Here is a 27037-nt window from a genome sequence, read left to right on the forward strand (position 1 = left end):
AGACGACGACGGTACGAGCCACGTGTAGTTCAGCATCCGATACAAAAGACAGAAACCCGCGAACAAGAAATGTTTCACCATGACATTGTGTTTAGCTGGACCAGAGCACTTGGTCCATGCAGGCAGGATATCTACAGCTTTCGGCAGCAAGCTGGCTTAGCGGTTCAAGTCCGATGTGGTCGGCGAATTGCTGTGCAACACACGAATAGGATGTCATCAAAGACAAACGCTCTATTCTAGTGTCGGCTTGGACCCAGCTGGTCTTGGCGGTCCTTTTGATGCTTTGTGGATCATCTGTGCTGATGGTGCGATTTCGAGGGCTGGGGGCCAAAATCATCCATCTCAAACGCCACACCCACCATTCTTCAATCAAAGGAGGAACCCGTCCATTCATCCCTTGGACTCTCAGAGCCCCAGGGCTGAGAACCGGCGACTCCCTTCAGTGTGCCAATCAAAGCTCGAAGGTGCCTGTCCAACATACAGATGCTTTCTTCAGGCAGCCTTCTACTTCATCTCATTCGCTCTCGCCGACCACAAGGCAACCAGCAGCCACCTTCGACTATGCTACAAGTTGGCCTAGGATATTATGGATCTAGACATGTGGTTAGCGTTTTCGCACACTGCATGCTCTACCAGGAATCCCAACTATGACTCCTGGTCATCCTAGAGCGTTGGTTGCAGGTTTGTATCTTTCAAAGCCAAGCCACGGCTCGAAAAGCAACATCTCTTCACGGGTAAGTACCATATTATCCCTTCTCGCCCTCGTGGTCGTGCTCAATCCAAGATCTGGACTGCCAGTCAGGATATCTGGCCAGAGCAGCATGAACCACCCTTGTCCATGCTGATCATCAATTTCCCACCATGGCTTCCACGAATCCTTTCTGGTCATTTGTCACTCCTCTCACCGACAACACGCCGCATGCGCTCTCTGGGCGTCTGAGCGACATCCTAACTCACGGCGACCGCATACGGGTGCCTTCTAACGACGATGCTCGAAGCTATACACAAACGACACCCGACTCAGCTTGGTCACAGGCGTCATTCCAGGACGTTGCCTTCACCTTCGATACATCCCAGGGGAAGAATGTGGCAGCCTTGAAAGACGCCGCATCCATCCGGTCCGACGATTGGCCCTTGACCGAAAAGTACTATTCCGTCTCTTCTGCACCCCATGATCTGAGATGTCCAAAATGGACGCTCTGGAAGACCATCCTCCTCCCCACCTCGGCTATCATCCTTCCTATGGCCTTCCTTGTTGCTGGCCTACTAGCGTTGATCTTCGGCTACAGAGTCAGATCTGAGGACAGCTTATTTGCCCAAGTGTCGAACTCCCACGTCTTGAGTGACCATGCCGTTGTACTAGTCGATTATTCAGCAACCCGGATCGCATTTGTCGCTTCGTGGGCGTCGACTCTGGCACCTCTTCTTGCTGGCTTCATCATGAACCTGTCAAGTTTCCAGTCTGCACTCCTCATGTACCTCTCCTCGACCCGTTCTGAACAACAAGACCTCCCAACTCCCTATCAATACAGTCTGCTCGTCGGCCTTTGCTTGGCCTCAATGGGCAGACTGAGGAGATACTTCTCGTACGCGAAAGAAGATGGGATAATCATCCCTCCAGCCCTTCGGCGAGCTGCACGGACTTTGACATTAACATTTGTCCTTGCTTGTGTTGTCTTTGGCGCTGATACTGCTCTTCACTACACAACTTCAACCATCAACTTCGACCGTATCTCGGTCTCGTCCGAAGCTCATGCTTATGGGTACGGGTTATCGTCAGCATGTCTCGCCCTCAACCGCAGCGACAACTTTGGCCTGCCATGCTCCCGTAATGGGATTCTCGCCGGGACGGATTACAATGCCTACGTTTCAGGCCAGAATGAGATCTTTTATCTTCAACACGGCACATCCAACGTCAGCGAAGTTCGTCTCGTCGACACGCCATCATACGAGTCGTCCAACGTCACATCCTCAGGGGCTGCAAAGGTTGCCCTTCTCATCCCCCAAAGCACAGATTTGTCTCCCTTCCGTGACTTCCAGGCCTATTCTACCGGCGTAATCACGACCTGCGAACCCATTAGCGCCCTCTGCAACTGGACCAGCGGCGGTCCAGGGGATTACTACAGCCAATTCAACTGCAGCGAGAATTTTTGGGGGGTGCTAGGAAAAGCCCCCAATGTGAGCGACACAGGCATGCTCATCGATGACAGCTCGGTGCCACCATTGGGATTCAAACGTGGCGCAGCCTTACAATACGCATTTTTCATGGACAAGGGACTGAGCATCCCCTACGACACAGCCGGGGATCTTGGCCCCTTTATGCAGGACTCGGATCTTATCAACCCAGTATATGTAGGAGTTGCTGCACGTTTTCAAGACACAGCCCAGCGCGCGGGGGTGAACATGTCTTCAGATCCAGGGGTCTACCAAGGCCCTACGCCGTACATTGACTTCACACTGCGATGCCAGTACACCACGTACCTGGTCAACTACAACTGGGTCAACTCTTCGGCTCAAGTAAACACGCTGACTCCTTCTCCGAACGGTACGATTGCGGAGATCTTCCATGGATACAACATTTACGGCAGTTATGACAGCTTCGACAACGACCTCCAGGACTTCATCCTCGAGGCAGCGCTACAATCCAACCCGCAACAGCTTGCCGATGTTTTCGCAAACAGCTATTCATCGCGCGTGATGAACGTGATTGGCCCATTCCTCTCGTCCCGCACCAACCTGCAAGAACAAACGCGCACTCCATTGCTCGTGGCGAAAGTCCCGAAGGTGCCACTGGCAATCCTCGTTGCAGGGTGTCTGTGTTATGTCGTCTTCGGCGTGGTAAGTGCGGTATTGGCATATATCGCTTTGAGGACGGTGGATGTACGAGATCTGGCGCTTCGATTCAGCCTGCCAGCGCTGGGCCTGCACGCTTTTCGAGACGATAATACAGAGAGGGAAGCCGTAGATATTGACAAGATTGGCAAAAGGGGCGGCGGGTTCGAAGAGGAGCGTAGGGTATTCAACGAGACGAGAATAAAGGGAGAATCGATGAGGGTCGCGGTCGAGGGCGAGCCAAGGACCGGATTCATGTTGAAGAGCCTCGTGTGACCCCAGCCCTCAGCATGCCTGGCGCTTCCTTTGCGAGGCAAGGCATGACATTCACACATAGACGGGCCAGAGATCTTGCGGGCAAGCCTCTCTCGGCCCTTTGAGTCTTGTGTTGTGACAAGAGACATGAAGCGGCGGATCCTGTGCATGACCTCTCTTAGATTTTAGAATTCCGATTGGTTTTTGCGAAACCCATGTGTTTTCAATTGTGTGTTTGTATAGATAGGTGCTCCGTATTAGATGAAAGATGAAAGAGGAGAATAGTAGTGGTACCTCGGGAATTCATAACTCTTCCATCCACCCCTTTCCCCATGTTTGATTTCTCCCACGTATGTGACCAGCCAGCCAGCCAGCCAGCCAGTTAGGTAGGTAGGTAGGTCTCTCGACTTCCGCTTCCATTCATTCATTCATTCATTCATCCATTCATTCTTTGGTCCATAGTCCGGTCACCTAATCGTGGCCTCGCAAACTGAGTCATTTGTTGCAATTATCGGTTACATTAATGCCTGTGAGCACTGGGAGGCCTTCTTCCAGGGGAGTCAGGAAGTCCTTGTTCACGTTCACTGCTCCGACCCCGGCTCCAGCCCCGACTCCAATCCTGTTCATGAAGCCCATCCCGAGCAAGATCTGCTCCTCTTCCAGCAAGCGCGATCCGTCAACGACTACGAACGTCTGGGCCAGCCCCTGCTTTGCGTCCTTGGGCCCGAGTGCGACGCCGAGCGTGATCTCGAACGTCTTGGCGTCCTCGCTGTACGTGATCTCACTGACCCTCTCCAGCCCGCGCACGAGGTTCATGGTGATGAAGCTGTCAAAGACCGTGAGGTTGATGGCCGCGAGCACCGAGACGGGGTCCCCGGACGCAGTCTCGGTGACCATCGCGAGGACGTCGTGCACCTTCTTGGGCACCTCGGCAACGCGGGAATCGGAGCCCGGCGTGGTGCAGCAGATGGCTTGGATATATGCCGGGCAGGTTGGGGCGCAGTAACACGGGCAACCTAGTGGGCGATTTGGGTGGCCCCAGAAGAGGTCCTTAGGGCGGAGGATCTGGTCGAGGAGAGTCTCCTGCGTGGCGTCGTAGACGACGCCACTTCGCTGACGGTCCGCAGCAACTTCTGGTTCGTCTGGCGACATGGAGGCCGGTGTGAAGCAGCAGATAATTTGGACGTTTCTAGGGCACCAGGACTCGCAATGGCAAGGGCAGCCAAGTGGTGGAAGAGGAAGGGGCCGTCCGATACCGGGAATCAATGGGCGGGAGATGATTCCATCTGGGGAGCCCTTGGCCCTTTCACTGGTCGTCTGTGATCGGTCGAGTGCACAGCATCTGGGGTTACAGCCAGGCGCACAAGTCAGACACCTCGGCGAGCAGTCCGCATTGACTGGGGTGTAACTGTCGACGATGTCGTGCCACTTGAACCCGTCGTCGAACTTGTCTCTCCAGTTGAAGTTATCTGCCACCAACAATCGTCAATGGCAAGGCTGCCAGCGAAGGGACCTGGTAGAGTTGACTTACCAAGAAGACCCTTGTACTTCCGGACTTTGGCTGGATCGATGGCTGACTCCCCAGCCGCATTGGGCACAACGTGCTGCGAAGAGTTGCCAGCATCACTAGCAGCGAGGACAGACCCTAGGAGAAGGAAGCCCGTCGCAATGGTCGTTAGAAATTTTATCAGCGCCATGACGAGTCGCGGACTCTTCGTTTGCTGGAGGAGTACTAGTATTAAAGGGATTCAAACCAGGAGGAGAAAAGATCGCTAGGAAAAGGCGACGGCCTTATCGTCTTTATACGATGCAGAATGCTTTACCATCTCCTGAACTGCCTGCAAAAAGGCAACAACAGGTCGATGACGGCGTAGTGTGGTTTCTGAAAGCTTCGAAAAAGGGCTGGAACGCCTCGTGATGCTCCCAGCGGCATTCCAGCACCCATAGGGCTGCATGGATCTCCCACCTGGGAGTAGTGAGCACTGACCTGAAATGGCCCCTGGGCGGAAGTCGACGCCAATGGCTTGGAGTTGGGGGCCGGACAAGTCTTTTGCACCCAGTGCCTAATGAAGCGTTATCATTGCGAGCTGACCAACCAGAAACATATGTACATTGTAAGACTGCCGTAAGGCCCCCAGCCACCCAGGAGACATTGTTTGCAGAGCGAATGGACCGGCGAAAACCGAGCGCCACTAGACATGGACGCAAGGCATGTGAAACGAGACGCACTTTTTCTCCTATTCCTCGCAAGGATTTAAGCCGAGTTTGAGGAGGTGTGCCAAGGCGAGGAACGGCCTAGCCAACGGCGTGCAGTTTTGATCAAGGAGACGCAGCTGGTCAGCGACGCGACGAGATGGTGGCCGCAGTCATCAGGGGTAAAGTTGGCCGCTAATGGTAGTCGGTGATGGCTGCCGTCGACATGTCGGAGGCTCGAATCCATCAACAGAGCACATGGCTGTGCCTGATCGAGCTTGTTCTTTTGGTTCTGCTGCCAGTGAACCTCAAGTTCGCACATACACCCCGTATCAAGACGCGAGGTCAGGATCCGTCTGAGAAAATGTTGACGGGGTATTCCACGGTACATGATCAAGAAGGAGGCGTGCAGAGGACTGGACGAGATACCTCGTAGGGAGGAGATTGAGAGGGCAGCCTTCGTCAAAGAGTTGTCGATGCTTGCGGCGCAACAGTGGCAGTGGGCGAGTACCGAGTAGCATTGGCAGTGTTACCCAGTCGGCGATGCAAAGAGCACCGTTGACTTTGAAGCACCACAACCACAGACTGCAGGGCGCCGAAGCACCAATTCGTCTAGACAGCATCGGTCAAATTGTCTGACTACACGTTGATCACAGCTACGACATGCGGGAAGCGAACTCCAATAAGCTTCATTGATTGACAATGCGTGCGAAGATCAAGGAAGATCTATTGGATCTATATATCAACAAGCGCAAGTAACACGTACATATTAGGAGAGAGCTCGAATAATCTGCTGGATTGGGTACTATGACAAGAAGAGCTCTCTCCGAAATAGGTATAGCCAGACCTAGCTCTGTCCAGCCTCGTGCCCCAACGTCTCATGTGGCGATACTCAGATATTTGCGAGACTGCAATATGGCCAGCCTAGGCTAATGACTTTGCCAGCGGGCGAGGTCGCCGACGATGTCGTTGTCCTTGAGGCACCTCAGCAAAAGACTCTCTTCCGAGATAGGTACTTGCCTAAAAAAGCTTAGCCTTTTATCCGAAAAAGGCTAAGCGTCGAATTCGATTCCGAATCGAATCCTTGTGCCGCCCAGACTCGGGGCCTCAGGTGCCCCGGGACCCGCTTCGTTAGCAGTCGAGGTTTGGCAACCTGCCGCCTAACTACCTGGGTAATATTCTTCCTCGTTCGTCCTAGAGCCACGGAGGACTGGCACTAGGGTTGAACGCAATCCCCAAGATGAGACAAATATTGGTTTAGGATGCTCACGTGAAGCTACTAGTAGTTCGGCGGTCCTACAGGAGGTGGTTAGCGTGGACGTGGCCAAATCTCTACAAGTACATGGATACGAGTCCCGGACAATCTATTGCACTTTTACTGGCGCGACCCGGTAGAGAGATAAGAGCGATGAGCAATGAGCCGGGAAAGCTCCCTGAATCTTTGAGGCTCGAATGGAAAAGTGTAGCACAATGGGCAATCAATTGCTAATCAGGCTTCGAGTTCTGGAATTGGTGACCGGCAGATACTCCAGCGGATGTCCCCCAAAGGGCTTTGGACCGAATGCAACCACAATGTATGTACTGCGGCCTTCTGTGACCAGCATGCGCCCATCTTCCCTCATGCGCCTTTTCTGGATTATTGCTGCGGTGCAAAACAACAGAAAGATATCAAAGCAAGACAGACCACATAGCCTCCCCAGCTAGAATAACGCAAATCACGGTCATGTGTCCTGTAACAGTCCTGGGTATTTTTGAGTCGTAGAGTCGCGAATCCCGCGACGAGCGGCATAAATGGTGATGATAACGTCGAAAAGATGAAAGACAACCATGAGATCCCCAACGTACAAGTCTAGCAGACCGTTGCCGCCCGTCGGTAGCGGTCTCTGGGGAGCCGCAAACTTTTGCCATTCCGTAACCTGTCTTCCGAGTAAAATCGTTTTGCAATAGGAAGGTCTTCAACTTCTTCGATAGACTTTAGAGGAAAGGTGGCTTTTGACTTCGGTGGGGTATGGTGCGTGCCCAGCAGAAAACAACAGAGGAGAATGACCATCCCTGACGCAGCAATCCCTAATTGCTTGCAATAGACGTTGAATCCAGATTTCCATATCATCGCTCGAGATTGGTGGCTTAGGTGCTGCAAACAAGCGATGATTTTGTCGTGGTATTCGGCGACTAAGGATATGAGACTTTCGAGGAATACTGGAAATTGGTTAGCCCTTTGTTTGGGTATAGCAACGGGAAACACACCGTAGAAAGCCATCAGTATATATGAATACTTTCTTGGCTTCCAGAAAGACGCTAGTAATGCCGGCATCGCAAAGAGGCCCAGTAACCTTAAATGAAGATGCTCCGCCATCTGGCATGGTATAGTGATGACGGCGAAAAGTGAGCTGAGAATAGCAGACGCCGCTTCAACACGCGTCAACACTTGATTGACTCTGTCAAGTTTGGAGGACACTCGTCCGGCGGTAGCACTTGCAGTGTCGAGTTCGGACGCAAGAGACGCAGAGACATGTTTCATCCGTTCGCCCAAAGCAAGATTAGCCCTATAGGCTGCAGACAGTTCTTCGCTGAGTTGCAGATGATGCCCTACGCGCGCTAATTGCGTCGACTGAGCACCAGAGATCTCATCAAGACTGTTCCTAACACGATAAAGAAGCTCACCGACATCCTATCCCTGTCAGTCCATGTTCAACCCCAAATGGTATACACAAACCTGGACCACTGCATCGGCCTGTATGTTCTTCAGAGCTCTTGTAGTAGCAAGGGCAAGCTCACGAACGTTGTTCATCTCCTGTTCTTGGGCTGCAGCCACCTCAGCGGATTGCTTGCCAGTGGTTGTGATTGCCTCGCGCAGCAGATCTCGCAGTTTGGCCGAATCAGCAAGTATGTGTCCAAGAGCCTGTCAGGGATGGATCAGTGACCCATCCGATAGCCCTTGTAGGACGCCACTTACCTCACTGGTATGGGTCACATGCGCGTCTGTGCCAGCCATAGCTCCCTTTAGAGTCTGAAATGCGTCATGTAAGCCCTCTTTAGCCCTATTCATCGCGTCACGGAAGGTGTTAAGCTCATGTCTATGCTGTGCTTGACGTTCGTCCTGATTTTCCTGCAGAAGCTTGCTCACATGCCGCATCTCATGCTGCTGCTCTTTCAGGAAAGTCAACCACTGAGACCGAGTGGATCCGAACGCATCACGAAACTCTGGAAGGAGTTGCGCCAGCTTTTGATAGGACCGAAGTGCTTCCAATCTGGTGGACTCGATGGTGGTGGCTTGACACAGAGTGTTGGCATCCTGTCTGTTGTTGCTGTAGCTCGTCCAGTAATAATGTTCCGCAATCAACGCTTCGAGACAAGAAGCCAAAACTTTGCTGTTGACCACATCAATTTCGTGATCAAGTCGCTGAGGGATGTCGAGTATAGGCTTGCAAGGGGAGGGAACTGCTGCTCTGCCCTCCCCAGTCTCGCAGACAGCCACTCTGACAGCGTAGACTGACTGGGCTCTCTCTAGTAGTTCATGTTTCCCTTGTTCCCGGCTGAGGCTTGTGCCAGCAGTTTTACAAGTAATCAGCAACTGAGCCGCGGCTGCTTGATGGCAGGTGGATTGGCTGGCGAGGTTATTGACCACGTGTATAGCCTTCTCAAATGTCGGGTCATTGTCAGGCTCTCTGAACGCCAGCAGATCGGTGAGGCTTGGTTGAAGGTCGTCTTGGAACTTCCGAAAGCCAGGCCATTTCAGATCCGCTGGAGGCGTTAGAGCCAGACGGCAGCTTCTGCTCGAAGAAGGGTCTTCTCACCTTTCAGAAACTTTGCTTGGGCATGAGCGGCAAAAATGACAGCCACGGTAACCAAGACCTGAACAACCGAGGGCACTCGAGATCGCGGCGACGAGGACATGGTCGCATACATCATAACAGTGTGAGGCGCCCCTTCCGAGCGGCGAAGCAAATGACAAAGCGAGGTGCGGACAAAGGAGAAGACCGAAACGGCAAAGCAACAGACAACGAGAGGAAAAGCGCGTCGACAGCTGCAGAGATCTCACGCCGAGCCCACAGATCCGCGCCGGGAATCACAGGTAGCATATGCCTAGTATCATTCGTAGGTGTGTGGTGTGTGGTGTGTGGTGGATGGTTGATGGCGGACGGTGAATGTGAAGTCAATGTGAAATCTGGCGACCGTGTCAAGCTGAGCTCACCTTTTCGAATTCCGCTGGTCACAGGCAGAATCTGAACTGTAACTACATGCCTCACGATGACGGCCTGAGGGTCTCGAGTTCATTAACGGGTGGTTTAAGATGTTGTTCAGTTCAGACGGAGTGGTGAGGTGAGTGATGAGGAAATGGGTAATGAACAGCGCAACAGCTCACTGTTGATTTTCTCTCCCACTTTGCACGTCTTCTCCACCTTGCACTGACAGACTTGAATGCTCTCGGATATTGATCCCATCCGTCCAACCCTCTCTTGAGATGCCGACAACTGCTTCCAATCAAATGCCGTCGACATTAATAAGCATGCCTTAAGCACGTCTCCTGGGTGGCTCCCGGGAGGCTGTTCAATGGTCCATGGATCGAGACTTGTGCAGGTGCCCCTCTGCTGCCAATGCCGCCCCTCGTGCCACCAACCAATTGCCCCCAAGTGGCACACCAGCGCAATTGACGCCAGTCATATTACAGGGCGTCCTCCCAAATAGCCCCTCCGTTGGCCTATAAATGAAGTCGTCTGGCCCTATAGCCCGTAAGGTTGGGCATGGCGCGGCCAACACCCCCCCAAAAAGGACGGGATTCCATTCTGATCCCTCCAGTGACAACGTGGGATGGAAACAATCCGAGCTTGGGACCTAGTTTCTCGCCTGATCCTGCCTTTGAAATCGACCAAGATACTCTGCCCCCAGAAACAAGCATTTCCGTGGCTTATGCAGGACGCCGACAAGCAGCTCTGAAGCCCGAAGACGTAACAAAAAAATCGCCATGGTCTTGGACCCGCCTCAACGTTATTTTTATGCCCTGGTCCATGTTTACCACACCTCGTATCAACTCCTCTTCCGAGTTGAGTGAAGTATGTGAGGGGAAATACTGATCTGTCGAAAGCGAGCGCTTCAAAGATGGCCGAATGGTTTATCTACATGGTAACCCCCCATTTGGAACGAGACCTGAAGTGATCCGAGTGGTTTTTTCCAGGGCGACAACTTCATGATAAAGTGAGCTACCAGGGTTCCGCCAAATCCAGCACGCGATCGTACCCAGTCTTCTGCAACATAAAGCGTCTGCAAACAGGACCACTCCTTGGAAAGGGAAGGGCGATGAATCGAGAGAGAGATGTCGCTCTTGTTGATCGGTCCAACTCCTGCAAAGATGCCTCACCCCCAAGGGAGTCAGATTCTGATGATGGATCACAGCACATGGTTAATCGGATTAGGACCATGACCAAATCGAGTCTCCGAATCCTCGAAACAGAAATCAACTCAGCGAGGGGCTCTGCTCGGACACTGCTCAAGGTGAAGCCCGCCAATTTTTATGCTTTGCCGCTGGATGCAACAATGGTGGAGGATGACCCCAATCCTTTGGCAGCAATCCAATTCTGTCAGTATCCAAAAACCCAGGAGGCAAAATCCTCATACTGAACAAATCCAACAGTCGTTGAGGTGTACTGTCCGCCCATGTTGCGTTATCCAACGTTCAGGCTGCAGGGCAGAGATTCTGCCTTCCTCGATATCAACCTTCCAGCAATGATGCAAGACCCGTTGATCACGGCCACCTCTCTCGCATTCGCTCTTCGAATGCACGACAAACGTCTGAGCCGGAAGGTGTTGGGTTACTACCGCAGGGGCCTTGTTCTCCTTCGGAAAAGACTCGAATCCAATGACCCCACCTCTAGTAACGCTATACTGTTGAGTCTTATTTATTTGATGGCTGTTGAGGTTGGTTTACTGTTCGTGATCACCATGTTTGGGACTAAGTCCTGACAGTCACTATCTGAAGGCTTGGGATCTCCTCTCCAGCACCTTGGAGCCATGCGTCGTATGATACAAATTCGAGGTGAGCTCAGAGATTCAGGCTTACAAGGCTATATCAAGGCCCATATCAGATCGTAAGCCATAATTCTCTGCAGAATTCACGCAAATCTGACATCTACAGCTGGGAAATGTTCCTCGGCGGAGTGTATGCGGAACCTGACCCAGATCAGGTGCGAATGTTTCCTTATGGCTCACTTGACTATCCCACCCATCCATTCGATCCGGAACTGAGCCTCATCTTAAGTCGTCTGCCTTTAGGCTTTATCGAATTGGCTATGTCTTGCAGACTAAGCATTCAAGTGATACGAGTGGTGCAGGCCGGTGCACAACTCATGTCCAATCTCTTCCATCAGGAGCAAAATCTTGAGCACGACGACAGAGTGCATTTTCCACATTCCCCGCCATCGTATTCCGTATCACCTGCTCAAGTTATGTTTCTGGCCATCGCCATTCTACAAAATCAAGATCGCAACATGGTCGAGGAGGTGCTCGCAATTTCATTGCTGGCATTAGCAATATCGACTGAGGCTTTGGGGGAACACATGACAACCGGCTATGGATTCATCCAAACTTACTGCATGGGAATCTGGGACGTCAACATTGAGCGAGAATGTCGCAGTACTGGAGCGCTGGGACTTGGAGATTTTCTTCTCTGGACCAAAATGTTACTATTGGCAACATTCGACCACGACACACAGACCCGAAGGACTGCCGTCCAACTGCGACAGGATATCCCATTTCCGGAGTTCAAGCCCTCGCATTTTGAGGTCTGCAGGCAGTTCTTCTGGACGGAGTTGTCGTCTCTGTCGCTGGAGCTGAAGATGGCGCAAGACAGGGCACTCCGCAAACCACGGCGTTCCGACGAGCGAACGAGTCCTCGAACCGATTGACAGCAGACATGATTGGGAAAGCGGGTCCTGCTAGGACTGACATCATGTTGCTCGATGAAAAACAAGAACCTAATGCCTTTCACCCAGAGTCTCAGGCTGCTGGGCATCATGAAACCTTGTGTTTGCAATGGACAAGGGACAAGCAGCGGCGCCTTGATTGCTGATGGTATGTCACACATCTCTTCCGCTCTTTCCGCAGACACGCCTGGCACGTGAGGGCTGGAGGCTTTGTATTCTTGCTGCCTCAGGCGCAGAAACACCTGGGATCATTTCGGCATGATCAACTGATTGGACGCCTGGGATCAGCCCAGAGCAGAGCATCTGATCTCGCTGTTCGATCCAATCATTTAACAATTCGCAAGGAGGCACCAATTGTGGACATGAGAGAAGAGAGAACATGGAACAGACTGCAGGTTCCAAAGGATAGAAGTAGGTTACATTCTGGATGTGACAAATGGTCAAAGTTTTCAATCTGGTCAAAGTTTTATGCGGCCTTTTCGTGTACCCCACTGTGCCCACTGTACCGCGCAGCCTCGTCGGTTGCAAGGCTGTTCCGTAAGGCAAAGTTCTGGTCCGCGCTAGAGTTAGGGTTCGCTTAGGTCAAAGATTGGTCACACACCAACACTTTCTCCGCTTGACTTTGTTGTGATACTGGAACATGGCATGGGCCCAATGGAGCCTCCCAACTTTCCAGGAGAAATTTTGCATCCAAGGTTCAGTGACTGTAGAAGATCAACCCAGAGGAGTCCCGTAGACAATATATAAAGGGTGCCTTCCACGCCCACCCCAGGTAGACCTCCCCATACCACATTACGTTCTGCATCAGTTTACTTGACAAGAGCCCTCCAACGACCCTCCAACGACATCACTTTGAAACACCATTTACTTTACTACAAGCCACCAAAGACATCACCATGGGTTGTATGTTCTCGAAGAAGGTCCGCAAGGAGGCTGAGGAGGAGTGGCTCCCTCCTCCCATCGTCTTCCCAACCCCGCCCATTCGAGTGCGCCCCCCATTCGAGCCTTTGCCAATCCGGCTCCCCGAGATTGGCCCCAACGGTGAGCCGCCGCTCCGGGCGATCCCTGTGCCGGCGTGGCGCAGGCGGCCGGCAGACCAGTGCCTCTATCACTTGAGGTACGAGCTTGGCTCCGACGACTCCCTGGTCTGCGAATGCCACGCGTAAGTACATGGTCCCTTGGCGTTCTCCCTCCGCCAAAAACAGCAAGATGCTTACATAATGCTTGGCAGAGCCCGCCGAACTGCAATGCCGCGCAACCCAAGATACCCTGGGCTTCTTTGGGGAACCTGAACTTGCTCGCCCAAGACTCGCCGGCTGCACGTCTCTTTCTTCTCGGTTCTCGCTCTCGGTTTTCTCTCCTGGCTCTCTCCCCTAGGTTCTCTCTCTCGGTCGCAGCATCACGACCACCTTCATCATGGATGAAGCCAAGACTCTCATCCGAACGGCTGTGCGCACTTTCTTCCCTCATCCTAAACAGATCATCATTGTCGACGCTATCCTCATGCACTCAGTTCTGCAAATGGACGACCTGAACATTCTCCTCAATTCTCAGCCTAAAGATATCAGAAGCCTACTGAACCCTCTCCGCACCGCACGCCTCGTCCAAACACAATCCCGCAATGAAGCCAAGATAGGCTCTACAAGACCCTCTTCAAGAGAATACTACTATTGTCCCTTTCACCCGGCAATAGATGCAATCAAATACAAAATCGCAAAACTCCGCAAGAAAGTGGAGGCGATGTATCAACAAGATGAGACCAAACGCAAAGACTGGCGCTGTCCCCGCTGCAAAGCGGAATATGAAGAACTTGACATACTCGACAAAGTCGGAGACGAAGGCTTCTACTGCGACAGATGCCATGCGACACTGGTCCAAAATGAACAAGCTGCACAGAAAGACCGCGGCAATCACGAAAAAATCAGAAAGCTGAATGATCAGCTCAAGAAGTTTGACGACATGATCCTCAAGATCGATCGCACAGACATTCCCGAAAACGACTTCGCCTCAGCATGGGACCGAAAGAAAGACGTCCCCCGACAGCAGGGAAGTGGTAAAACAGACAACTCGGAACAGTATGTTCCTCTACAGAGAGGCAACAGATACTACGACTACAAGAGAAGCGGCCCAGAGATGGTCGACGTCAAAAACCTCACCGTCAACTTGACTAGTGGTGAGGAACAGGAGCGTGAGGAAGCAGAGCGCAAAGAAGAGCGCAGGAAATTTCTCGCCAAGCAGAATCAACTGCCAGTGTGGTATACAAGCAGTGCAATCGGGGCTACCACCAATGGAACCGCCACGGCTGCTACCACTCCAGATGAAGACGACACAGCAGAAGCTGAAGCTGAAGCAGAAGACGACTTTGAAGACGTCATGGATGTCAAACCAAGCAATGGCATCAAAAGAGAATATGAAGTCGCATTTGAAGGCGACTCAGAGGAAGATGAAGAGTTCGAAGATGCAGTTTAAGCAACACAATCTGCACCAGGAACAGGACCAACGCAAACTGCAACAACAACGACAACCACGCAAACTGCAGTGTAGTGATGACTTGATGACTTGATGACCTGGATCACTGGGTATTTTTACGACTCGGCAACAAAGCAAAAGCATCATTACATATTGTTATGGGGTGTGTGGAAAGAGACAGACATTCTTATGGTATCATTACGACTATTGTTATGGGGTGTGGGAAAGAGACATTCTTAAAGGCAGGCAACAAACCGCATCATTATCAAGGCAACCCAAGGCATTCTTATCATGGCAAGCAAGCAATTCTCATGAGCGTTCAGATCATCGTTGGCGTTGGTTGGCGTTGGCAAAGACATGGGGGGGGTTCTTTTTCTCATTGAACATTGGGTTACGGGTATCATTAAGGAATTTCATGATCACGATCATGACAAAGAGCATCGTTAGGAAAGGCATCCAGTTGTATCAATACAGTATTTACTCAACAAACTCTTCTGTTCCGTAATCATTTCCTGTTTTATTTCCTCTTTTCATTCCTCTTTCATTCTCTTTTTCATCTCCTCTCCTCTCCCCTTCCCCTCCCCTTTTGTTCACTGTTGTCACCGTCCAAAAAACAGGCCCAGTATCCACCCACCGATCCACCACACCAGCAGGCCCCCCACGACGATGATGCCCGCGACCTTCAAGACGGCGACTTTGTCGCCCTGCCGCGCCATGCGTGTCAAGCGGCCCGCGCTGCCGCGGATGTTTGTGCTCATGCTGCTGAAGACCTCGTTGGTGTTGTCCAGCGTGCCCTGGCTGCGCGCATTGTCATAGATGTCCAGCGTGATGTGTTTCAGGGCCGAGGTCTTTTGCGACAGCGACGAGAGGAGCGCGTTATTTTGTCTATTTTGGGCCGCGGGTCAGCCTGGGCATTCACTCATTGCCTGGGTCGGTAATGTAGCCCTTGGGATAGGACTTGGATTTGTTCGAGAGCGTGGAGCGGAAGCGGAATGGAGACGAAGACAGTAGGGAGAGGAGGCCAAGTGGCACGGGGGACGTAGGAGGGAGACTTACTCTTCGCGCGCGTATGCGTCTGCCATTGCGCCGGACTTGTGAAGTGGAGATTTGAGACTTGCAACTGCGACTGCGGCTCAGGACCGAACTGCTCGTGATGCCTCCCTTGCTTGGACCTTTCGACGCCACGCGGACGAGTTGTGTCAAGTCGGGAAATTCGCTCAGATCAATCGCGAACGTTGCGAAGAAATCCCGGAGGAAAGACGGGAGACAACACAGTGGCCGGGTTCAGGTTTGTACTACTGTACAGATCCTCTTGCGATCTTCTTCTTCTTCTGCCTACTCTTCTTATTCTTCTTCACCTCCTAGTCGTTGTCGTCTCTGTGGTGCGCGGACCGGGAACTTCTTACGGTACGGGCGCGTTACGTCGTGGTCGGCTGCGGCGGAGAACAGGCCGGTTGTTTGGAAAAACAGTAGAGATTGTGTGAACGCTGAAGAGAATGAGATTCGGGAAGGGAGCGTGAGTGCAATGGCGAGTCCTTGCAGTTAGATGAGGGAGGAAGATGCCGCTCCGGGGTTCCGCCCCCTCCGCAAGGCAGAGGATCTTAGCTACAAGTTACTCGGTACAACAGTGTCCGTCTCAGCCTTGTCCTGTATCCGTCCTTCCCACAAACGGGTGAAAGCATGACCATGGGCGAATATTACTTGGATTGGTTCTGACTTCTTGGGATACAGGAGATGTATATACTTGCTAGGGCCTTGCAGGCATTTCATATATCAACCACTGAGTGCCGGTGCATCTACACGCTTGAAACGGGCTCCCTTCACGCGGCCAGTCACCAACATCTGCTCAAACCTCCCAAGCCAGCAAGATCTTCCTGTGTCCTTCTTCTTCTGACATACAGCGCTCACTTTGATCCATGTATCTGAATATCGTATGTCATTTTCGAGAGATATGGGATCATATCGTTCCTTTGGTTGAAGATATTCCATCGCAAACACGCCCTCTTCCTGCCACCCGCTATGCTAGAAAATCGACTAAAGAAAGCGCTCCGAATACGCTGGGGCTCCAATGAGTCAAAGCTTTGAAGAGTATATCTTGTCCAATGTCAAAGCGGCTAAGTAGCCAGCTGTCATAAAGAACAAGCAGCAATGTCTTCTCATCAGACCTCACCGAATATTACCACATGTCGTCGTCATCTTCGTCCAGCTGGGATCCACCTTGACGCGAACCCGTTTGGTGCAACTGCTCCTGTAGGTGATTGTTGTGATAGTACTGATTATATGCACCCACACCGCCGCCATATGCTGAGCCATTACTTTCTATCGAGTGCTTGCTTCCTCTCGAACTTGGCCGCGTACTGCCAGCTTCATATTCGTAATTTGACGGATCGCCCACAAAGTCCTGTTGAGAACCATATGACTGCTCAGCTTGGAGCGACTGTTGTTGCTGTTGAGCTTGTTGCTGCAGAGGAATTAGCACGAGCATTTTCCAGATGCCACCCCCCCCAAAAAACTCACCTGTTGATACCGCTGATATTGCACATACTCGTCCGGCTGTTGCTGTTGCTGCTGCTGCTGCTGGTCTTTCTGCTGCTGTTTCCGTTGCTGTTTGGCACTCGTGGGTAGATTCATCTGGGGGTGCATCTGCTGGACCTTCGCCAAATAACTGTACATGAAATTACTGAGAAGCACCTGCGAATATAGGGCTCGGCGAGGATTGGCCAATTTGATGTGTGCCATGCGGTAAATTGCCCTTTCTTCCAGAATTGAAAATCGAGTCCAATTATAGTCGATGTCGGCTTTCAATTCTCGGTAGGGCGGTTCAGGTGACAGACCTCGATCGCGGTATTTTTTGGAGCTGCCATCTTTATCGCCCTTACTCCTCTTGCCGCCAAATATGGAAGAGAAAAGGCCTTCTTTCTCCTTTTTGTCGCTTCCAGACGCTTTCCGCTGGCTCTCCTTTTTGCGTTCTTCATCGAGCTTCAGATGCTCTCGATCAAGGACAAGACTTTCGCGTCCTCTGACACCTCCATCGATAGACGTTTGGAGCACATCAAGTCTAGTATTGTCGTGTTGCTGAGGAGGTTTCGAGATTTTGGCCTTTGGCTTTTCCGATTTGTCCTTGTCTCCGTCTTCCTTGCCCAGGAGCCAACTCCAGCTCGACTTTTTAGTCTCTTCCTTTTTTCTAGGTTCAGCCCTCTTATCCACTGTGAGAGTCGGTATAAAAGACAGGTTGCTGGTATTCGTGTCATTTCCTGGCAAAGGGGATGGTTGTTCGAGGCTCTGTGATGGTCTTGATGGTGGCAGGATCTGATTTGCCGGAGATGGTGTTCGTGGTGTGATTGCTGGCATGGATCCTTTGGACGGCATTGATGGCCGTTGCGGGGAGATTGCTCTTGTTCGGCTATCTTCACGGGAAGATACTCTTTCAGGATGTCGTATTTGCGGTTGCGCAGGCGGAGGGGTCATCGAAGAAGATCTCGGCGGCTGGACAGAGACCGGAGGAGTCTCTGCAGGAGGCGGAGTCTCAACTATCTGGGGCACTGGTTTGCGATCGAACGAAGTGCTCGTGGACGGAGGAGATATTGGAGGAGGCGGTGATTTTCGCGACTCGGGCATGCCCGTCGGGGTCGTTCTTTTCGTCACATCGTCATTGCTGAATATGTAGTCAAATGTTGTTGATACAGAAGAAGTTCCGCTTGCGGAAGACGAGTTGGCCGGCCTCGAAAAATTGGTCGGGGTGGTCTTCCCGACATTTACTGCGCTAGATGGATCCTTCAAAGTCTGCGCGAGGTTGGGTATCTCCATGGACAGGTTCGGCAGCGGAGGAACCGCCGGGACGCTGGATTCAGGCGATTCAGGTCTGCTGCTTGAAGGGCTCCCACCAGCAGCCCTTCTCGCTGCACGTTGAGCATAGGTGCCTCGATCTCCCCTCCCTTTGACGCTTCCACCTCGTCTATACGTTGTTCTTGTGGACCTTTTCAGACTGGATCCCGGAACCGACGGCAGTATGATATCTGGGGCGTCGTCTTCCGACGAAGGCTCTAGGCTTGCCCTCGACAAACCCGGGGTGTTTGCGACCAAGTTTTCCAATTCTTGCAGGTTTGGGTCTGGGGGAGCAGCCCGGCGCGACAGTGATCTCTTCCTCTCTAACCGGTCCGCACCATCTTGATATCCCACAGAGCTATCAATCTGGCGAGATAGCATTGACTTCTTCCTGCGCAAGCCAGAACTTCCTCCTTCAGTACTCAAGGAGGACGAGCGCGAGGAGGACGGCGTCGCAAAAGCAGACAGCTCGCCAGATCTCCTTCTGATTTGCTCCGCTTTGCTTTCCAAAAAGGTCTTGAACTCCTTTGGGGCCAGTTCTGGGTGTAGTCGGGCAGGGACCCAGAACAATCTGGAGGAGTCGTCTTCGCTAGAAGAAGGGGATGGGGCACTAGGCATGCCGGCCGCGCTCAATTGAGGCAGGTCTGGATCATCGGTCGCGCCTATATGCATCGACATCCGCCTCAAGGCTTGTAGATTGCTCAGCTCTTGCGCCAGACCTGCCGGGCTGGACTCATAGTCAATATCGTTTAAAGGGAAGGGAGAGGTGGCGGTATCCGAAGGGGGACGTTCTCTCGAACTGGACGCGGGCGACGAAGATGCGTGATTGCGGTGATCCCAAGAGTGATCCTGACTAGACGATCGTCTCGAGACGCCGTTTGGTTGTGCCACAGCATGATCGCTTGACATGTCTCGGTAGGGTAACTGCTTCCTAGGTATAGACGGCGTCCTCCTTGGTGTTATGTCCTCTTCCATTTGGTGGTGGCCATTGATTTTAACTTGTGCTTGTATATTCGCAATCTGGAGCGAGTTCGAATAGGACGAAGGGTGCTGTTGGTCTTGTTCGGGATCGTCGTCGTAGAGGTAGCCAATGGTTTCGGTGACATGGTGGTTTTCATCGCTTATCGACAATTGGGGCAGGTGCCCCCTTTGGCGAGCCGCGAAGCTCGCGCCCGTGTCTCGACTCCGGGTTGAGGTCTGCAAGAGTCACCGTGTCAGTCTGGTTCATTACAGCATTCACATTGCACCTAATGTTCCTCCTTCGTCGGAACCTCTGTACCCGACCCTTAGAGCCAGCGTTTTCCACAACGATCCCGCTCGAAGGGAGAGGAAGCAATTCGACGAACCTGCATGGAGCGGACCGGGAGCCGTTACGGGTCTCCAGGGCTGACGAAACTAGGACTGTCCCTTATCAAAGGCGCGTGCAAACACAGGCAGCCAAAACCTTCCCTCCTGGCCCGCCTCCTGCGCGCAATGGCCGACAGGTTGGTGCTGCGGGAGGGACTCCTCTAATCATCGGACTAGGGCAGGGGAGGGTCGTAGAGGACTGGAGGATCGAGAAGGAATATTGGACGTTGGGCGACACTTGGCGGGCAATGGAGGTTGTCAAAAGGCGGCTGCGGTAATGGTGCACGAAGTTGCAATGACTGAGATCATGGGGGGAACGATCAACGCGGACGAGAGTTGGGTGCGGTTGTTGGTACCCAGGCACGCGGCGGCCCTCAGGGCCCAAGGTCAAGGTTCAGAAGACGGGGATGGTGCAGTGGCCGCTGACAGGGCAAGACAAGTGCCTGGTTACTCAAAGGGAGTGACAGCTGGACTGCTAAATGTAGAGTCGTGGGTTGGTGATGTGCAGGACAAGACGACAAGACAGGAGGATGGCCATCATAGCAGCCGCGCTCTTGCCATCCAATGGTGGGATTGCAAGCCCGTATCCCTGCTAGACGAACCCATATTATTGAAGACTGTGCCTTGATCAGTGGCGCTGGTGGACCCTCTCTACCTCGTACTTGTGCTCGATCATTCGCCTGGCGCCGTGCCTCCCTTTCCGCTAAATCCACCATCGGACAATTGTCACATCGCTGTGCTTCTCAGTCCTGACTTGCCAAGCGAGGCGGAAGGTTATCTAGAAGTACCCGGCGAGCTGGTAGCATATGAGCACTCTATATGTACTCCGGACAGTCTGTATGCTATCTACTTGTAGACAAACTGGAAAGCCCGTTCTTTACCCAGTACTCCCCGTGTCGACCTCATCTTCATGTCATTGACCAAGTCTCGTTGGTCCCATGTCTCGTGGCTTTGGATACCGAACTCCCAGATGGCAACAGCGCCAACTTTTCAAAGCAAATCAACCCCATGGATTATCAAATGGATCCGATGTACTTCCAAATCCTCCACTACTTTTGGCCGGCGGGGCCACTGGCGTCTGTGTTGTCGACGCCGAGGTCCATCCCCCAAAGTCCTCGTCGGCTGTCACTGATGCCTGTCGCACGGGTTTGTTGCTCGACGATATGGGCTCTCCCCATCCTCCATGGATATCATTCGGCGTAATGTGGGCTGGTGGTCTCCCTAACTCGACTTGGGGCTGCGATGGCTTTGCAGGTGTCGGGTCTGGCGCCCCCCAGGGGCTGCTCTCACTGCCTGAAGCCCATGGATCAAACATTGATGAATTGGTTTGAGGCATGGCTGGTGCTTTGAAAGGCTGGGGAGCTGGCTTCGGCCCCGGTGCAGGCTGCGAAGACAAATTAAAAGGTGAGCTAAACGTCGAGTTGCCGACAGTAGGTGATGATACTTGTGGCATGGGAGCTGGCTTGGGTGGCGAGGTAGGTGTCGAGCTGGCAAATCCACCAAAATCGTCAGTCGCAAACAAATCAGCAGAAATAGACGTGGCAGAAGGCCTAGGTCCTGGAGCTGCGGCGGGCTGCGGGGCCGGTGCTCTTTGCGTAAACGAGAAATCTAGTCCATTCGAGGTCGACGGCGAAGTGAGGGTAGGTTTTGCAGCAGGCGCTTTGGAGGGGAAGGCTTCAAAGAAACTGCCACCACTTAGGGGAGGCGGCGAAGCCACCTGGGCTGCAGAGGGCGTGGCTTTCGGCGCTGCAACAGGACTGGTCAAGCTGCCGAACGCAGAAAATGCGGAGGATGGCTGTGGTGCCGGGGGTTTTGTGGTGCTTGGGTTAGGGAAGCTCAATCCGCTGAAGGCATCAGCAAGTCCTCCAAATGCATCTTGCTTCGCAGCCGGGGGTGATGTTGCCGTTCCACCAAATGATGGCTGGCGATCATGCTGAGGTTGAGGTGCTGGTTGAGGTTTGGGTGCAGTAGAATACAGCGACAGAATTGAACTCTTCAGATCTCCTCGAGGATTGGTAGATGCTGGAGGGTTAGACGCCGCACTCGAAGGTCGACCAACGCCACTTGATGACGAGCCGCCAAAGAAATCTAACCCAAGTAGAGACTCTTGTGGCCTCGCAGCGGGTTTCGCAGCCGGAGCCGGGGCCACTGGACCAGTTCGCGTGGGTTTTGACTCAAGAATGTCTGCTGTGTTAGGCCTGACTGGTGGAGCTGGTGCGAAGTCGTCAAAGAGATTCACATTTGCAGCAGCACGAGGCTGCGGAGGTGGTTGGGTGGACGCTTGACGCTGAGAAGCCGACCTCTCAATTTTGGCCTTCTCTTGCACAATATTCAACGGCATATTATCGTCACCTTCGGCATCTAGCGTCGAGGGATCGGGCATGGGACCGTCCATTACCCATCTCTTGGATTCGTACTTTGTACGTATGAAGTTCTCAATCTTTGCTTCCGATGGCACGTGCCCCGGCGCCAACTTGGCCTCCCAGTATTTGTTCGCTCTTGTGTTGCCCCATTTCAGGACACTCTGCAGTTGCTCGTCCGTCCAGGCATCCAGATCAACCGACTTGACTCGACTGATATGAGTACCCATCCCTCGATGAATGCCCGAACAGCGAATGCAAATAAACACACCGAGATTCCAGCTTGCCCATCGTGGATGCTTGTTTCTTTTGCAGTCGGCGCAGACTTTGTTTCCTTCGAGCTTGACTAGAGCTTTAAGAGTTTGGGCATTCTGGGCCGCCCTGTCATTGCCGGGCCGTCGAGACATTGAGATTCAATTCACCGTGACGACTTGGAGAGGGGCCCAATTCGCGAGTCGACGGGTACCAAGTCTAGGGAAACGGAGGTCCGAACAGGCGAGGGCTCTTCAAAAGGGTAGACGGAAGCCTCGTTCGCTTGCTGGTCGAGGGCAGAGAATGGATTGTTCAGTGTCCGATCCGCAATGACGGCGAGACATGAAAGTTCCAAGTGGTCATTGCTGGCGGGTTGGAATGACAGAATTTCCCTGTCGGCGCTTTCTTAATGGTCTTGGGGCCTCCCGCACCCGCCGCTTTAGTGGAGAGTGTCTCGGGTCACGTGATGGCGCGTCAGATCGAGTCTGTTCTGACATCGCAGCGTCTTTTCGTTTGCCCTTCTGTCTTCGAAATCATCCTCCTCGCCTTCGATTCGATAAATCTTGTCTACTCCCAACTGAGATCACCTGTCCGAGATCATGCAGTGAAGGCTTCCCGCCGAGCACACTTTCAATACTGATTCTGGCATGCCTCCAATTGTGGATGGCGCATTCACAGTCACAGCCCACGACGCCTGCCACGATGTTCTACGCTTCAGCCTTTCCTGTCGAGCTCGTGCAGGATCTCTTCATACCATTACAGTCAAGAACGAAAGCAAGGATTTGGGAAATAGCCGGTCCTTGATCTGACCCACGTCCGCACTCGAGTCGGTAGAGAAGTGATGATTCCTCCTACCATACACACCCTCATCACTCCTTGCGCAAAGGTTCTTGAGCTCACGCAAAGGCATTATTTTTGGCCAAATCCATTACTTGTTCACGGATGGGGACGCGTCGGGTATCTGATCAAGCGGGTCCTGACGACTTTGGACATAGCATACGCGTGATTATGGTCGGTATATGTGCGTTCAAATACGTCAATACTTGGACACAGCCTCTTCCTTTGCTCAGGAGGGTCACCGTCTTTTCCCCCGCCAACACACGGCCATATTGGTTCTCGTCACGCGCTGAATGCTTTTTTTTTTGGCTAGCATGAAGAAACCGCACAGGGGCTTTCCTTTATTGATGAGCTAACTCTACGGACACAGCTAGGCATGCTTCTAGGATGATTGTGGAAGAGCCAAGCGGTTTGATCGTATCCTAAGTCTGTCACTCGCAACAGAGGTGTCGAGTAACACCTGCCACGAGACTTTGCAGAAATGAAGTCTTGAGAACGCCCTCTTTGCGCTTTGGCAGCCCAAAGAAAAGTAAAGATAGTCCGATGTTTGAATGTCGGCTCGAGTCTGACCCATTGCCCGTCTTTGGGCTTGAGCAGCCTCTGATGGGCCCCGGTCTCCCCGTACGACTCGAGCAACAACCGTAGTGGTGTATGCATCCTCGTCGCTGTACAGAAAATTTCTCTTCAGGGATTTACCTACTACGGGCTTCCATGGCTTTGCGCAGAATCTGATCGAAAAGCGATTCCAGGCTCCACGAATGGGAAACGGTGTTGCCTTGGTTGCCTGATGAGTCTGAATGGTTCTTCTGTATATGCCAAGATATGCAGGACGCTCTTTTGGTGCCCGCTCAGATTCTCAGCCTCATCGATGCCACCTGATGGTATCATGCTTTCTTTCATTCACCTTGTGGTCTTAGCACTCTGATTTTGGGATCAGAGCAGTTTGGCCATGGCTGATCCCGTGTCAATTGGCGCCAGTGCAGTTACACTAATTGACTCGAGTTCGACCTGTCTCACACAACTTGTGAAACTTATCAAATGCCTCCAAAACGCGCCAGCAGAGATCGAGGCGTTTTCTAACGATTTGACTGATCTCCAACACTACTTCGATGATGTTAAGGATCTCTGCGAGAAAATTCGCGCAGAACCGACTGAACAATTCCGATTCCCGACCGCTGTGTATAAACCTCTTAAAGATGCTGAACAAGCGTTGGCGGATTTGGGGGAAATACTCAAAAAGTCGCACTCACAGACTTCTAGCGCACAAAAAAGGCTGGCATGGATATTGCGGAGAGCCAAAGCAAAGAAAATTCACAAGCAGTTGCAAAGAATCAAATCGGAGCTTGGAGCTGCGCTGGTGTTATCCATCAAGGCTGACGGACATCATGTTAGCACTCGGATCACAAGAATCGAAACTCGGCTAGAAGCCTTGCAATCTACAGCTATCACGCACATACCATTCCTCATGCAGATTTTCGGGCACCAGCTCGAGAACAGGTTCCCCAGTCTACCTGAAGGCCCCCATCTGGAGTCTGGATGTCGAAGCCCACCGAATACTCCCATAGGAGACGCCGATTTAGACCAGTTGTCTAGTACAGCATTGATTGTCCCTAGTGGTGACTCCCAGATAGAAGGTAACGTATCATATTGGGAGCCGTGTATGTTGATTTTGACTCCCTCTAGATTTTAACAACATATTACAACCGGTTCATACCATAACAGACCCTTCATTACCCGCGAACAAGTTATCTTCGAATACCACGGTGTTTTTTCACGGTAGTCGCGTGCGTCGTTGCACTGTGTCGTGTGATTGTGTCTGTCACTCGGCGAGAAGATATCCCGCTCCTCCATTGCTGAAGAACTTTCTTGGTACTTTATTCTTGGGTTACTCTGGGTCCCCGGGGTTTTGGCCAAAATGCAATGTCAAGGCCTGCCAAAACTCTGACATGACGTCAATTGATATTGTGTACTGCTTCCCTTGGTGGTTTTGCCAACGATCACTACACATTTCAGCATCATTGTCTTCCTCCTTTGGTCCCTGTGTGCAAATTACCGCCAGAAGACGAGTTCCTTGGGACGGAGATTGGGATTCTTTGCTCAAATTTGCATTGACAGGGAACGTTGACGGCGCCAAATCACTGCTGCGGGACAGGAAGGCCTCGCTTACCGACGTCGACCCTAACCATGGACGTACGCCCTTACATGTGAGTGCAACTGGTGACTACGGTTGGAATCTGACTGACCGGCAATGTTGTATAGTACGCTGTGATTCGCAACAAAACTGACATGTGCGAGCTCCTTCTTGGAGTGGGAGCTGATCCGCATTTGCAAGATGATGATTACACGTAAGTCATTGGGCCAACCGTCTCCAATCCATCCCGAGCGTGCCCGCCCGCCCGCGAAGGAAGAGGGTGAAACTGAAGCAACAAAGATCTGAGCAATATGATACATTGTCTGACACCCCAAATTTCCACAGGACTCCGTCTCAAAAAGCCTGGGAGCAGATCCTCTGCAAGAGAGGGACGGTTGCCGAAATCGATGGCTTAAAGCGTTTGTTCCCGGGAACCGAAGAGCTTGAAACCTGGGAGTTTTCGTACGTTCACAAGGTTGTCCTGGAGATATTTCCTGGCAGATTGGCCGATGAGTTGCAGAATGAGCAGTACCGCAGCCAGATCCACGCCGTGGATTCCACGAATCGGACGCCCCTTCACTGGGCCGCAATCAGGAAAGACGTGGAAGCAGTGAGGTACCTTTTGGAGGCCGGGTCAGATGCCAATTGCCGCGATAGTTTCAATAACACACCTCTCACCTTTGCAGCGTCGACTGGCTCTGTACCTATCCTAGAACTCTTAATCCTCCATGGAGCCAACGTCCACGCCAGAACTTCCAAAGGCAGCCAGGCACTCCACAATGCAAGTCGGCATCAACGAGCCATTGAGCCGGTCAAGACTCTGTTACGGGCAGGAGCATCTCTGAACAGTACCAACGATCTCGGCCACTCGCCGCTGTCCGGAGCGGCGATCCAAAACCGCCATGAGATTGGGGGGTTTCTGCTGGACAAAGGCGCGGACATGAATGTGCGCAGCTTACACGGCGACACGCCCCTCTTCCAAACCATTTTCCACAACAGTCACGAGTTCCTGCAGCTGCTCTTGGAAAGAGGGGCGAGTCCCAACGACGTCAACAACGCAGGGTCGACCCTGTTGCGCGCGGCTGCGTCGGAGGCGGATGCGCGAACCGTTGAGATTCTGCGCACGTCGAATATAGATTGGACTCAGTGCCTGCTTCGAGATCCCAACGGGAGCATAGCGCTGGAGAAAGCAAGGCGTCGAGTGAGCCCCCCAAAGGGCTTCTTGGAGGAATTTGAACAGCTTGTCGCGGCATTGGGTCGGGAGGGACGGCTCCGAGTCGATTGCCCTTCCCAGAAGGAAAAGGCTGTCTAGAGCAAATCAGATTGGATATTCTCCATTTTAATATCGCTATGAATTTGTCCTGGTTGGGGTATGGTGAGATCATCAATCCGATCTATATGATTGTCAATTTGTCCAGAGGGGTCAGTCTTCCAGGATATCGGCCTAGAGACGTGTGATATGAGATATCGGTATTCTGGTTCCAAATTGCCACTGTGGTCGATACATATCCACGAGCACTGACCTCCGTCCGACCTATCGAGGTCTCCTTGACCAGCAACTGGATTCTCAGAGTCTCCACCCTCGTCGCCGTCAATTTCTATAGCTAGACTCAAGA

General features: G+C 52.4%; 10 protein-coding genes across 10 annotated transcripts; 5 read left to right on the forward strand and 5 right to left on the reverse strand.

The window, feature by feature from the left end:
* Positions 1-861: 861 nt before the first annotated feature.
* Z519_03241 (uncharacterized protein) lies at positions 862-3108 on the forward strand (the record flags this gene model as incomplete). Its single annotated transcript, XM_016760993.1, has 1 exon — positions 862-3108. One exon carries the CDS (start codon positions 862-864, stop codon positions 3106-3108), a length of 2247 nt encoding a protein of 748 aa, XP_016622843.1.
* Positions 3109-3582: 474 nt separating this feature from the next.
* Positions 3583-4784, reverse strand: Z519_03242 (uncharacterized protein; the record flags this gene model as incomplete). The annotated part of the gene is made up of 2 exons (XM_016760994.1): positions 3583-4556; positions 4619-4784. 2 exons carry the CDS (start codon positions 4782-4784, stop codon positions 3583-3585), a joined length of 1140 nt encoding a protein of 379 aa, XP_016622844.1.
* Positions 4785-7129: 2345 nt separating this feature from the next.
* Z519_03243 (uncharacterized protein) lies at positions 7130-9192 on the reverse strand (the record flags this gene model as incomplete). The annotated part of the gene is made up of 5 exons (XM_016760995.1): positions 7130-7479; positions 7528-7951; positions 7997-8182; positions 8237-9024; positions 9078-9192. The coding sequence occupies 5 exons, from the start codon at positions 9190-9192 to the stop codon at positions 7130-7132; spliced, it is 1863 nt and encodes a 620-aa protein (XP_016622845.1).
* Positions 9193-10698: 1506 nt separating this feature from the next.
* On the forward strand, positions 10699-12182 carry Z519_03244 (uncharacterized protein; the record flags this gene model as incomplete). The annotated part of the gene is made up of 4 exons (XM_016760996.1): positions 10699-10858; positions 10913-11196; positions 11245-11366; positions 11414-12182. The coding sequence occupies 4 exons, from the start codon at positions 10699-10701 to the stop codon at positions 12180-12182; spliced, it is 1335 nt and encodes a 444-aa protein (XP_016622846.1).
* Positions 12183-13096: 914 nt separating this feature from the next.
* Z519_03245 (uncharacterized protein) lies at positions 13097-13492 on the forward strand (the record flags this gene model as incomplete). Its single annotated transcript, XM_016760997.1, has 2 exons — positions 13097-13362; positions 13432-13492. 2 exons carry the CDS (start codon positions 13097-13099, stop codon positions 13490-13492), a joined length of 327 nt encoding a protein of 108 aa, XP_016622847.1.
* Positions 13493-13616: 124 nt separating this feature from the next.
* On the forward strand, positions 13617-14669 carry Z519_03246 (uncharacterized protein; the record flags this gene model as incomplete). The annotated part of the gene is made up of 1 exon (XM_016760998.1): positions 13617-14669. The coding sequence occupies one exon, from the start codon at positions 13617-13619 to the stop codon at positions 14667-14669; it is 1053 nt and encodes a 350-aa protein (XP_016622848.1).
* A 599-nt stretch (positions 14670-15268) lies between these two features.
* On the reverse strand, positions 15269-15751 carry Z519_03247 (uncharacterized protein; the record flags this gene model as incomplete). Its single annotated transcript, XM_016760999.1, has 2 exons — positions 15269-15554; positions 15726-15751. 2 exons carry the CDS (start codon positions 15749-15751, stop codon positions 15269-15271), a joined length of 312 nt encoding a protein of 103 aa, XP_016622849.1.
* Positions 15752-16845: 1094 nt separating this feature from the next.
* Positions 16846-19846, reverse strand: Z519_03248 (uncharacterized protein; the record flags this gene model as incomplete). Its single annotated transcript, XM_016761000.1, has 3 exons — positions 16846-17130; positions 17187-19691; positions 19841-19846. The coding sequence occupies 3 exons, from the start codon at positions 19844-19846 to the stop codon at positions 16846-16848; spliced, it is 2796 nt and encodes a 931-aa protein (XP_016622850.1).
* Positions 19847-20841: 995 nt separating this feature from the next.
* On the reverse strand, positions 20842-22608 carry Z519_03249 (uncharacterized protein; the record flags this gene model as incomplete). Its single annotated transcript, XM_016761001.1, has 1 exon — positions 20842-22608. The coding sequence occupies one exon, from the start codon at positions 22606-22608 to the stop codon at positions 20842-20844; it is 1767 nt and encodes a 588-aa protein (XP_016622851.1).
* A 1631-nt stretch (positions 22609-24239) lies between these two features.
* On the forward strand, positions 24240-26733 carry Z519_03250 (uncharacterized protein; the record flags this gene model as incomplete). Its single annotated transcript, XM_016761002.1, has 4 exons — positions 24240-24948; positions 25406-25494; positions 25550-25635; positions 25767-26733. 4 exons carry the CDS (start codon positions 24240-24242, stop codon positions 26731-26733), a joined length of 1851 nt encoding a protein of 616 aa, XP_016622852.1.
* Between the last annotated feature and the right edge of the window lie 304 nt (positions 26734-27037).

This window comes from Cladophialophora bantiana (genome assembly GCF_000835475.1).
Source record: "Cladophialophora bantiana CBS 173.52 unplaced genomic scaffold supercont1.4, whole genome shotgun sequence".
NCBI classification, from domain to species: domain Eukaryota; kingdom Fungi; phylum Ascomycota; class Eurotiomycetes; order Chaetothyriales; family Herpotrichiellaceae; genus Cladophialophora; species Cladophialophora bantiana.